The 12234-nt window shown below is 35.6% G+C and overlaps 1 protein-coding gene across 2 annotated transcripts; it reads right to left on the bottom strand.

The window, feature by feature from the left end:
- Positions 1–809: 809 nt before the first annotated feature.
- LOC107873642 (pentatricopeptide repeat-containing protein At1g13040, mitochondrial) lies at positions 810–7631 on the bottom strand. Of its 2 annotated transcripts, XM_016720570.2 has the most exons (6): positions 4049–7631; positions 2265–2441; positions 2049–2133; positions 1729–1801; positions 1289–1429; positions 810–881 (listed from the first exon to the last, which is right to left on the bottom strand). In XM_016720570.2, the coding sequence occupies exon 1, from the start codon at positions 5899–5901 to the stop codon at positions 4069–4071; it is 1833 nt and encodes a 610-aa protein (XP_016576056.2). In that variant the 5' UTR covers positions 5902–7631; the 3' UTR covers positions 810–881; positions 1289–1429; positions 1729–1801; positions 2049–2133; positions 2265–2441; positions 4049–4068. The 2 variants fall into 2 exon arrangements, with proteins under 2 accessions (XP_016576056.2, XP_016576059.2); XM_016720573.2 differs by lacking the exon at positions 1729–1801.
- Between the last annotated feature and the right edge of the window lie 4603 nt (positions 7632–12234).

The following is a 12234-nucleotide window of genomic DNA, read 5'->3' on the forward strand; positions in this document are numbered from 1 at the left end:
ATTACTAATTAGCAAATATAGAAGACATTTTTCAATATTTTGTTAGGACAATCTCAAGATACTACAATCAATAGAAATACAATAGAACGACAAGCTTATTAAACCTTGTGAAACAACCTACATCGATGACAAAATAAAATATGCAATTAGCAAAAGTAACATAGGTAAGTCTTCCTCTATGCATATGAAAACAACAATACATTCAACGAGCATTGGAAAAGAAAAAAATTCGGGCTTCACTATTTTTATTTCAAGCAGAAAAATTGAAGCAAAACACAGTGAAAAATATTTTTGAGTAATGTGAATTTTTTGAGAAATGTGAATATTAGTGTTGATGGGGTTGGGAAGAGGGGTGGGGGTGAGGGCATAAGTCACATTTGTCAATTTCCGGAAAATGACTTCCCTTGGTCCACGAGGGAAGTCATTTTCCCTCAAATGGAGGAAAATGAGTTGTTATGGAAAACATTTTCCCAACATTTAACTACAACCAAACAAGAGAAAATAAGAAAACATTTTCCATCATACCAAACACACCCAAAGCCATGACATTTATCCAAAAATAAGTTAATCCAAAGAAATGAAGACGGTTATTCCAACAAAACTTAAAAAAGATACATCCATAGACTGATGCAGTTAGAAAATTCTAGAGGTAATTATGTATGCGCGAGTTACATTTCAAAAAATCAGTGCTCAATAATTACATCATTGTGAAAGTTATCCAACCATTATGATTTATTAGTAACCCAGCCTACAAAATTGAGAGTTCAAGTAACGATACCTTTTGGCAACTATATTATTTCCCCTTCTTCTGATTTAAAAATAGCTTCATCGGCTTATGTAGAAATTGCTCAAATCGTCTCACACATAAGCGTCAGAAAAAACTGCAGCAGAAATTAAAATACACAGGTAAGATAAGTGGGAAGCAACATCTAATTGGGATTTTTCTTTTCCTTTCATATTTACAGATTGTTTTGTATTTAGACAAAGGAGAAAAAAATCTAAAAATAACAGATAGTGGCGGAGCCACCTTTGCTCCAGGGGTTCATCTGAATCCCTCGATGGAAAATTTTACCCTTTTTATAATATTTTTACATGGTTAAAAATATTTTTATTCATGTATAGTAGATGTTGAACCCCGTTCGACTAGTTCGTATTTATACTTCCGTACCCCTCAATGAAAAATTTGGCTCCGACACTGATAACAGAATGTGATATAGACAAACAACACCGTCAGATTTTCCTCTATTTATAATGGACTTGTTGTTATTTACTGTGCAATCAAACTAACCTTTCCTGGTTAGCTCTTTTCATGAAACTTATCCACATGCAAGACTACAGTACTTGAAACAGATAAAAGTGGTACACTTGTCTTAGCAGATCAACTAATGTTGCACTCTGGATACGACTCCAGTGGCGGGCTTGTTAAAACCTGCAGGAATATGTGAAATTTCAAAACTTTCAAGCATTCAACAAATATCATCTCAAGTGTTGAAATTCCAAAGTATATGTCCTGAATCTTGCTCTAATATCCAAGAAATTTAAATAATAAAAAAAAAACTACCCTAGGACGATATATGTAGTCTGCCGATATGATCTTCTTTAGAGCAGTCTTCCAAGGATGTGATAGGGGATTGAAAATGGGAACATAGAAGAGTTGATGAAAAAATTTCCAAGAGTTCAAATTATTTCTACTGGTGAGGCTGTTCATAGTTCAGATAAGAAGTGTACCAACAATGCAAGTTGCAGCAATATCTTCGCTATGCCTGCACTCAATAATGAGACATCCTTCTTTCGAATACATCTACGCATTCACAATGAACCGATAAATAAAAGATTTGTTAAATACTGATCATTTTCAGATCAAGATTATCGAAAGATCACTTGAATGGTTGTTAATTTTAAAATGGTAACAAAAGGGAGATAGCAAGTCCATTTCATGAAACTCCACAATTACAGCGTATTTGACATTGAAAAGGCAACATATATGCAATTAAAAAAAAAAAGAATGAGTCTACATCTTTTCAAATACAAAAGAAAATCAAACTCACCATATAAAGTCTACCAAAAGAAAGTGACATAGCACCGAAGATATATGGACTCCATACCACCCTTTACTCTGATAAAGAAGCAGTCCTGCAGATCCAGTTTATTATTTTAACTATTTCTTAAAATGGGGAAATATACTAATAATTGAACGTAAGTAATAAAAGCTTCGATTTTGGGATGGAGCACAAAATATTACTATATCGAAAGTTTATAGGTACCTTTTTTGCCTTGGGTATAAGGTCAAGAGTGCAATGGCTCAAGCAAGGAGATAGATAAGAATACCAAATACTTTCATAGAATTGCCACAGCTCATCCTATGAAAATATTTGGTATTCTTGTCTTGACCTTCGGCATTTCCTCGAACATAGCAAGTCTAAAATAATGAGTTTTTACAGCTGCAAATCCCATAAGAAATTAGCCCATTAGAAATATTCAAAGCAAATCCACCTAAAATTCCAATTTCCAACTAAATCATCTTAAAATAAAAAAATTTTAAAAGGCAATCATAAGCTCCGCGATATCTGTTTTGTTTGAAGCATAAATATTCTTATTTCCTGGACAAATCTTTCAATCTCAACTATTCAATTTAAATTTTTAGATGATTCAGAAATATATAGAATAGTCTTTATTTGACAAATAAGCAGCAGCAACAACATAACCCACTCTCTGCTGACTGCTGGTGGCCTTAATCTGACTAAATATCATGGTGTGTAACAAAGCCGCAGTTTGAGAACTTCTCTGTAACGTATGCAGCAAGAAGGCACGTTGTGGGTTAAGTGGGTAGACATATACAATTGGAAATATGAAACAAGTTGGGCTAGAGTGCCTACCCGAGCTTCTGGATTGTAAAAGATATTCAAAAGCAAGGAAGTTCTATGAAGAAGCCGGGTATGCAATACACCAAATCCAGTTCTACAGCTTCTATATTAGAAATATGAAATATGTATAGACAGCTGCTAGGAGTTTAGCCAAAAGTGAGTCGTAAGAAATAGATTGTCGAGGTGGATATTCATGTTGTGACTAGCTGCATTAGGCCAATTATACACGCAAGATAGAATAGCAAAATGGAGCATCTATACTTTCCCAGACTGCCCATTATGTGAATTAGCAGATGAAAGCATCAACCATCTATTCTTCCACTGTAACACTGCCGCTAGTGTCTGGACAAAGTTGTTGCAATGATTGGGGATTACCAGGAATCTTATGGAGTGGTAGGGCGAATTGCGACGGGCTTAAAGTCAATGCAAAGGTAATGGTTCATGGACTGCTATTTGCAGAATGACACTTGCAGCGACTATTTACTACCTGCGGCAGGAGTGTAACCTGAGGTATTTCAAAGACAAAGAAGAACAGTCGAAGTCCTGATCAATATCATCACTCAAGAAGTATATTTGAGAGCCAATTTGAGACCTCAGTTGGCTAGGAAATTAGGAGAACTGAATGTATACCCAACGAGAACTGTGTTGAACATGTTTTCTGCTAGGAGTCTACATATGCTAGCCTAGAGGTCTAGGATGAATGTCCAACCTAGTCTTTCCCCCCTCGGGGCTCAGGTAACACAAATCAAAGAACATACACAAAGAGGGAAATGAAACATGTACTAAAAGAAGCATCACATAGCAACATAGGGAAAGAAAACAGTAACAACAGCACAATCATGTGGAAACCAATACACAAACACGACTGGCAGCAACATAAACAGCACGAAGGAGACTTTGCAAAAACTGCTGATATTAAAGGAGAAGCATGTGAGGGCGATATTTGACAAATAAGCAACTGCCCAATATGCAAACAAATAACCAAAACATACAAAAGATGTTACCACATAGGTGTTCCATCATAAACAGGCAAAAAGATTAACCAGGTGGGTGTTCAGAGATATGCCTTGCTACCTCTCCGGAGGTAGTGGTATGGACTGCGTACATTTTACTCCCCCCCCCAGACCCCACTGTGTGTGTGGAAATACACTGGGTTTGTTGTTGTTGTGTTCAGAGATACATACCATTCCGGATACTGTTCAACCTATGAGTTGATTGCATTAATAAGAGTCTGAGATAAATCTCTGTCAAGCGTAAAACCCTTCTCCATCATCTGATCCCAAATTGCACAAGCCGCTGAGAGGTTCTTCTCCTGTACGAGACCTCCAATAATCAATTTGAAGGTGATTTCATCGGGATTCAAACCTCTAGCTTGCATATCTTCATAAAGACCCAGTGCTTCAGTTACTCTAGAAGCCTTGCAAAATCCGCTAATTAGTGCATTATACGATATAACATCAGGAGCAACACCCTGTTCTAGCATATCATGGAAAATGCTCTGAGACATCCCTATTTTACCTGTCTTGCACAGGTTATCTATAATAGAAGTGTACAGTACTCGATCGGGAAAAAGGCCCGCGCCGATCATCTGATCAAAAAGTGTCTTGGCTGCATTAGAATTGCCTTCTTTTAGAAAAGCTTCGATAAGAATTGTATATGTTACGACGTCAGGGACAATTCCTTTTAGCTCCATCTCCTCTAAGAGATTATATGCCTTCTTACTGTGGTCTGTCTTGCAGAGAGCTCTAATAATAGTATTATAAGATACAATATCTACCAAGCCTTTGGTCTCCATCTTGTCGACCATTATCTTAGACGCCTTATCTAATCTATTCGCTTTGCAGAAACCTCTAAGAAGCTGGTTATAGCTATAACCATCAGGTTCCAACCCATTTCTTTCCATCTTCTCTATCAACTTCTCTGCTTCTTCCAACATAAGCTCGTTACAACAATAATTCAAAAACACATTATAAGTAACCAAATCAGGTTCACACCCGTTTCTCCTCATGAATGTCTTAATCGCTTGAGCTTTATCAATCCTTCCAGCTCGACAAAACCCATTTATCAACGCATTATATATTTCCGTACTGAATTTAACTTGACCCCTTAAAATACCCAAAGTTAACTCATAAGCCAAATCAACCTTACCACTCCCACACAACCCAAAAACAAGAGCTTTACAAGCCTTATTATCCGGTATCAAACCTTTCCTAATCATCGTATACCACATTTCAACAGCATTATCGAAACGTCCAATCCTACACAACCCACTAATCACAATAGTATAACTAACTACATCAGGCTCTCTCCCTTTCTCTCCCATTACTTTAATCAACTCCAACGCAACGTCAACCAAATTTTCACTACACAAAACATTCAAATACATATTATAAGCCCAAAAATTCGGAAAAATCCCAACTCTATCCATATCACTTAACAACCTATTAATTAAATCAAGATTCTTGATTTTACACAACCCACAAATGAATTTCGAATATGTCAACGAATTTAACGAGAACCCCACTGGTTTCATTTCGTTATAATAACCTTCAGCTATATCAAAATGTGAAGTGCGTATCAAAACACCAATAATCCTATTATAATCAATGCTGAATACTCTACAATCTGACTGTGACATTTCGTCGAACACTTGAAGTGCTTCTTTAATTAACCCTTTTTTCACATACCTCGATATGTTATTACGATATACTAGCCGCTTCTTACCAAGATTCTTATACAATGTAGACTCCTCAGAAGCGAATACTCTACAGTCTGATTGTGACATTTCGTCGAACACTTGGAGTGCTTCTTTCACTAAACCTTTTTTCACCATGTGACCGAGATTTCTATACAATGTAGACTCCTCGGAAGCGAATACTCTATAATCTGATTGTGACATTTCGTCGAACACTTGAAGTGCTTCTTTTACTAAGCCTTTTTTCACGTAGTTTGATAAGTGAATGCGATATACGAGTCGATTCTTACCAAGATTCTTATACATATCAAACAATGTAGGCTCTTCGGAAGCGAAAAGCATAGCCTTCGCTTCTTCTTCAGCTCAATACACCAATATTAAGCTTCACAATTGACCTTTTTTCATGCAATTTGTGCTTAACAGAAAAGGGTTTTGGGGTGGGGGTGGGGGTGAGTGGGGTGGAGGGGGGGGGTAGGAGAAATTTGGCGATGGAGAAAATGGACAGAGAAGGAGAAAGTGAGAGAGTCCCAATGTCTTGAAAGACTTTCCCCCAGGTGTTTAATAAAATTTTGTGACCAAAATACCCTTATAAGTCCTCCCGATGCTCAAATGCCCACATCGGATATGAAATCGAACTGTCTGATGACGTTATGAACTCAACAGAGTTAGGGTTATTCTATTCCATCTTTTGCTTGAAATGCCCACGTTGGAAATGAATCGAACTGTCTCACGACGTTATGAACTTAACGGGGTTATTGCATTCCACGTATTGCTCGAAACGCCCACACTAGAAATGAATCGAACTGTCTAACGACGTTGCGAACTCAATGGGCTTATTCTATTCTACTCTTGCTCGAAATGCCTACAAGAAATGAATCGAACTGTCTCACGATGTTATGAACTCAACGGGTTTATTCTATTTCACCCTCTGCTTGAACGCTCATGTCAAAAATGAATCGAATTGTCTTGCGACATTATGAACTCAATAGGGTTATTCTATTCTACCTCTTGCTTGAAACGCCCACATCGAAAATGAATCAAACTGTCTGACGACGTTATGAACTCAATGGAGTAATTCTATTCCACTACCTGCTCGAAACGCCCACACCAAAAATAAATCGAATTGTCTGAAGATGTTATGAACTCAACAGGGTTATTCTGTTCCACCTCCTGCTTAAAATGCCCGCATCAAAAATGATTTGAGCCGTCTGACGACGTTATGAACTCAACCGGGTTATTCGATTTACCTCTTGCTCGAAACGCCCTCATTGGAGATGAATCAAATCGTCTGACGGTGTTATGAACTCAAGAGAATTATTCTATTCCACGTCTTGCTTGAAACGTCCACATCGAAAATGAATTGAGCTGTCTGTCGACGTTGTGAACTCAACATGGTTATTTATTCCAAGTCTTGCTCGAAAAGCATATGAATTGAACTGTATGACGACGTTATGAACTCAACAGGGTTATTCTATTCCACCTCCTACTCGAAACGCCAACACAAGAAATGAATCAAACTATCTCACGACGCTATGAATTCAACGGGATTATTCTATTCCACCCCTTACTCGAACCGCTCCCGTCGAAAATGAATCAAATTATATCACGACGTTATGAACTTAAATGGGTTATTCTGCCTCTTGCTTGAAACACCCACACAGTAAATGAATCAAACTATCTCATGACGTTATGAACTCAACAGGTTTATTCTATTCCATCCCTGCTTGAAACGCTCACGTCGAAAATGAATCGAATTGTCTTGCGACATAATGAACTCAATAGGGTAATTCTATTCTACCTCTTGCTTGAAACGCCAACACCGTAAGTAAATCAAAACTGTCTAACGACGTTATGAACTCAATAGAGTTATTCTATTCCACTTCCTGCTCTAAACGCCTACACCAAAAATAAATCGAACTGTCTCACGATGTTATGAACTCAACAGGGTTATTCAGTCCACCTCCTGCTTGAAACTCACACATCGGAAATGAATCAAACTATCTGACGACGTTATGAACTCAACGGGGTTATTCTATTCCACCTTTTGCTCGAAACACCCACATCGGAAATGAATCGAACTGTCTCACAACGTTATGAACTCAACATGATTATTCTATTCCACCTTTTGCTAAAAACACCCACATAAAAAATGAATCGAACTATCTGACAACGTTGTGGACTCTACATGGTTATTCTATTCCACATGTTACTTGAAACGCCACATCGAAAATGAATCGAACCGTCTCACGATGTTATAAACTCAACAAAGTTATTTTATTCCACCTATTGATCGAAACGCACACACCGGAGATGAATCAAACTGTCTCATGATGTCATGAACTCAACGAGACTATTCTATTCCACCTTTTGCTCGAACGCCCACATCGAAAATGCAGGGGCGGACCTACACATAATTTTTGGGTGCTCCGTCACCCACTAAACTCAATGCAGAATAGGTATAATTACATAAAAAATATACGAAAATAAGTATAAATTATATAAAAGCACCCACTAAACAAGAAGTTGGTTAGGTGCACTGGCATGTTGAGGTGATTTTTTATTTTTTTTTGTAGTAAACATCCACACTCCTTAAATCTTGGATCTGCCACTACAAAAATGAATCGAACTGTCCGACGACGTTATGAACTCAAAATGGTTATTCTATACCACCTTTTGATCAAAACGTCCACATCGAAAATGAATCGAACTGGCTGACGACGCTATGAACTCAACAGAGTTATTTTATTTCACCTCTTAAGAAGAAAGAAAACTTAATAGAATGACGATATATTTTGTACAAAACTTCTCATAAGTTGATTGTTGAACTTTGAGCTTGAAATAAGAATAAATGGAAGAAAAGGAGTTTGTCATATTAATTCTTTTTAGAGAAAAAATAGGATTAATCGATATTGTTCAAATGATAAGTTTCCATCAAAATACCCGTATAAGTCCTCACGATGCTCGAATGCACACATCGAATATGAATCGAAATGTCTTGACTACGTTATGAAGTTAATGGGGTTATTCTATTCGTCCTCGTGAAAAGAAAGAACTTAAATAGAAATACTTAATAATATGGAGATATATTTATAAAAAAAATTGGTTCCTAGAGGTTGGGAAACAATAAGTTGATTAACTTGTCCATCAACTATTTAGTCATAGTAAATCAAGAGATATTTGAAAGTTATATACAATATTGTTGTAATTGTATTAAATTTTTAGGTACCAACATGAATTTTATACAAATTTATATATTTTCCATACATATTAAAAATTTTATACAAAAAAAAAAAATGATTTTATTCATAAACCTTACATGAACTTTATACAAAATTTATACAGTTATATACACATTTGATATTGATTTATACAATTTTGCATATACAAAATGTTGGTTGAAATTCTAAGCCTTGGGCAAGATATATGGATTCATACCAATGTTACACCGTTTTCATACACGTAAATTATGAACAAAATGCTAAGTCTTGAGCGAGATAAATATATTTCATGTCGATTTAAGATTTTAAGTGAAATTTCATTTATGATTTGAAAAAACTTATTTTATGTTTGGTAGAGGAAAATCCATTGCTATCTTTCACGGATATGGATCTAATTTTGTATATATGGGTGATTCTCTTTTTAAAAAAAACACTTAAAATTAAAATATGAGTAATTAATTATTAAGATATATACGACGGTCGCAATCGCCTTGGACACGTTCGCGCCCTTTTGGGCAAGCTGGGCTTCATGCTATGCCGGCATCTATGAGGAATGCAAGGGGAGTCGTGGAGTAACTGGTAAAGTTGTTGTCATGTGATCAGGAGGTCATGGGCTCAAGCCTTAAAAACAGCCTCCGGCAGAAATGCAAGGTAAGGCTGCGTACAATACATTCTTGTGGTGGGCTCTTCCCCGGACACAGCGCAAAGCGATAGCTTTAGTGCACTGAACTGCCTTTTTGGTAATTAAGATATAAACTTAATTAAATAAAATATAACAAATAAAAATGAACGAAAAAAAATATAACACAACAACCAATGCAAAATTTATTAATAACTTAGGGACGAAAAGTAATTTAATTTATTCCAATGTTGCCGAAATTCAATTAGCCCTAATTTGTCAAATTGAGGACAGAAAATCATAAAAAAGGATAAATAGGTTTGAAGACTTTCAAGATATGCCACATAGGATTGCCTATTGATCTCTTTTATATATATAGAGAGAGATCTCGATAAAATCCATCATCTTCTAGGTATCATCTTCTACTACCTAATAATATATATAGAGAGATCTCGATAAAATCCATTAACTCAAATTTAAAAACATCAAATCTATTTTGTTCGTCACCCCACCAGAAATGACAAAAGTAGAGGGTCGTTAGCATATGATTCATCCTAAAATCAAAATGGAAATCATCGCGCACTTTAAAATCGTTATATTCAAAGTCTTTGTCTCCAAATATGCAATGATACCGAATATGAACTTCAAACCACAAAACGAGATTAGAGCCGTCAATATGATACCGACCTATAATTTGATGAAGTTGGGCTTCAATTTTTACAGCCCAACTAAGAACAGTGTTTTTTAGCCCGGCCTGGATAAGTCTGTGGCCCGTGGGGCTTGAACAATGCGGGTTGGGCTAGCCCGTGGGTCGGTCTGTAAGTCAAATACATGCAACTATTCAGATTGTTTATTAGTATTTTTATTTGGTTCGAAGGATTTCATGTCAAAAATTATTTAATTTTGTTATTAGTAGTATTTTTTGGATGTTGGAGAATTGATTAACAAGTATTAACACTATGTAATGTTGTCTGGTAATATTTATGTTTATTAACATTTTAAAATTAAATTATAATTTTTAAAAAATTGGGCTGGCTTGTGAGGCCCGCAGCCCACAAAGTAATGGTGTGGGCTTAGTGCTTTTTGACCCATCGTTTTGATGGGCCAACCCGGCCTGCCCCGTCAAAATCAAAGCCCGTGTGAACTAGTCCGGATGGACTGAGCCGATCCATATTGACAGCTATAATCGAGCTATACTGTGAACCATAATCTCTCGCTATTGTTGCTAGACAAATATTGACGATACATAAGGTAATGAGTAAAATGGAAAAGCTTTTGATCGGAGTCATTATCAATTTCTTTGTAATAATTTTTTGTTTACTTTAGCTAGTTTACATAGAGATGAATTAATTAAATAATCTCGCTTGTAAATCTAGATTAGATGAAGTTATTTCTTAATATAGACATTTAATTACTAAAAAGATCTCACTAAGATCCAAAAGTCAAAAGATCTCACTATAGTTACTGATGAATTTTCTTATCTATATGGTCATTCAAGTATTGAGAAAATCTCGTTAAAGTTTTTTTTTAAAGAAATATCCTTATAAGGTAACTCAACTGTAACTTTATATTTTACAATTTTTCGTTTTTTTAAGTAGATTTTTTAGGTGACATGTCATGTAACTTAGTTTCTCATTTTTTGTGTCACGTAAAATAAGAATTAGACTAATTTTAGACAAAAATTGGTTTATTTAGAAATTATGAACTTTATACAAAATTTATACAGTTATATACATATTTCATATTGATACTATATAATTTAAGGGGCTTTTGTCAGTTGTATCTCGGTCCCCCGATGATGTGAAACAAGATTATAGAAGCAAGATAGTAATTAAAGATAGAAAATAAAGAAAGATAGATACAATTAGATTCAAACAATCAAAAGATGTAATGGTGAAACTAACCAAAACACCCCTTAATTGGAAACCAAAAAGCACCTAATCTATTAGAATCCTCAAGAAGGTAGCAACCTTACTTGCAAATTCTAAGACAATTGTTGAAAAATCAACAAAGGATTTTCAAGCTCTCAAAAAAGGCACAAATATTCAATATTTCAAAACCAGTGATTCAACTCTAATACCTAACTATTTATATTAAGGGTTAAAAGAAGAAAGAAAAGACCAAATTGCTCTTCATTTAAATTACAAGCTAATTTAAATGGTAGACTAACTTAGTGTATTAAATATCTTCAAGTTATCCATATAGGAGCCTTCCAAACATTTCATCTCAATTTGCAATCTTACTTTCTCATGGATATTCTTCATAGCTTTTGCCTTAGCTTTTGCATCTACACTCACAATAACATTTTGGGCAAAAGACTTAAACCCAAAGGAGTCAAAGGATTTTTGACATTTTAGGCCATTTTAGGCCTAAAAGAAATGTTCACTAAGAATAGCTAAGGTTTTTGACACTCCAAAATGACCCGTCAAACCTCCATTGTGTGCCTCTTTCTCCAACAACTCTCTCCATGAAGACATAGGCACACAAAGTTTTTCATTTTGAAACAAGTAGCCCTCCTTCAATTCAAATCTAGGAGTTCTAACTTCATTTTCCTCCTTAACAACTTGCACACACCTATTCAAGATCACTTGACACTCTCCAAAGACTTTTTCAAAATCATCATCATTAGAATATAACTCCTTCAAACTCTCAAAACCCATCAACCTAGACGTCAAGGTATTCATCAATGCATATCTTCTAGATAAAGCATCCGCCATAATATTCTCTTTACCTTGCTTATAATTAATCACATATGAAAAAGACTCAATGAACTCTATCCACTTGGCATGCCTCTTATTAAGCTTATTTTGGACCCTAATATGCTTCAAAGCCTCATGA

This window comes from Capsicum annuum, chromosome 6, assembly GCF_002878395.1.
Source record: "Capsicum annuum cultivar UCD-10X-F1 chromosome 6, UCD10Xv1.1, whole genome shotgun sequence".
Taxonomy (NCBI): Eukaryota; Viridiplantae; Streptophyta; class Magnoliopsida; order Solanales; family Solanaceae; genus Capsicum; species Capsicum annuum.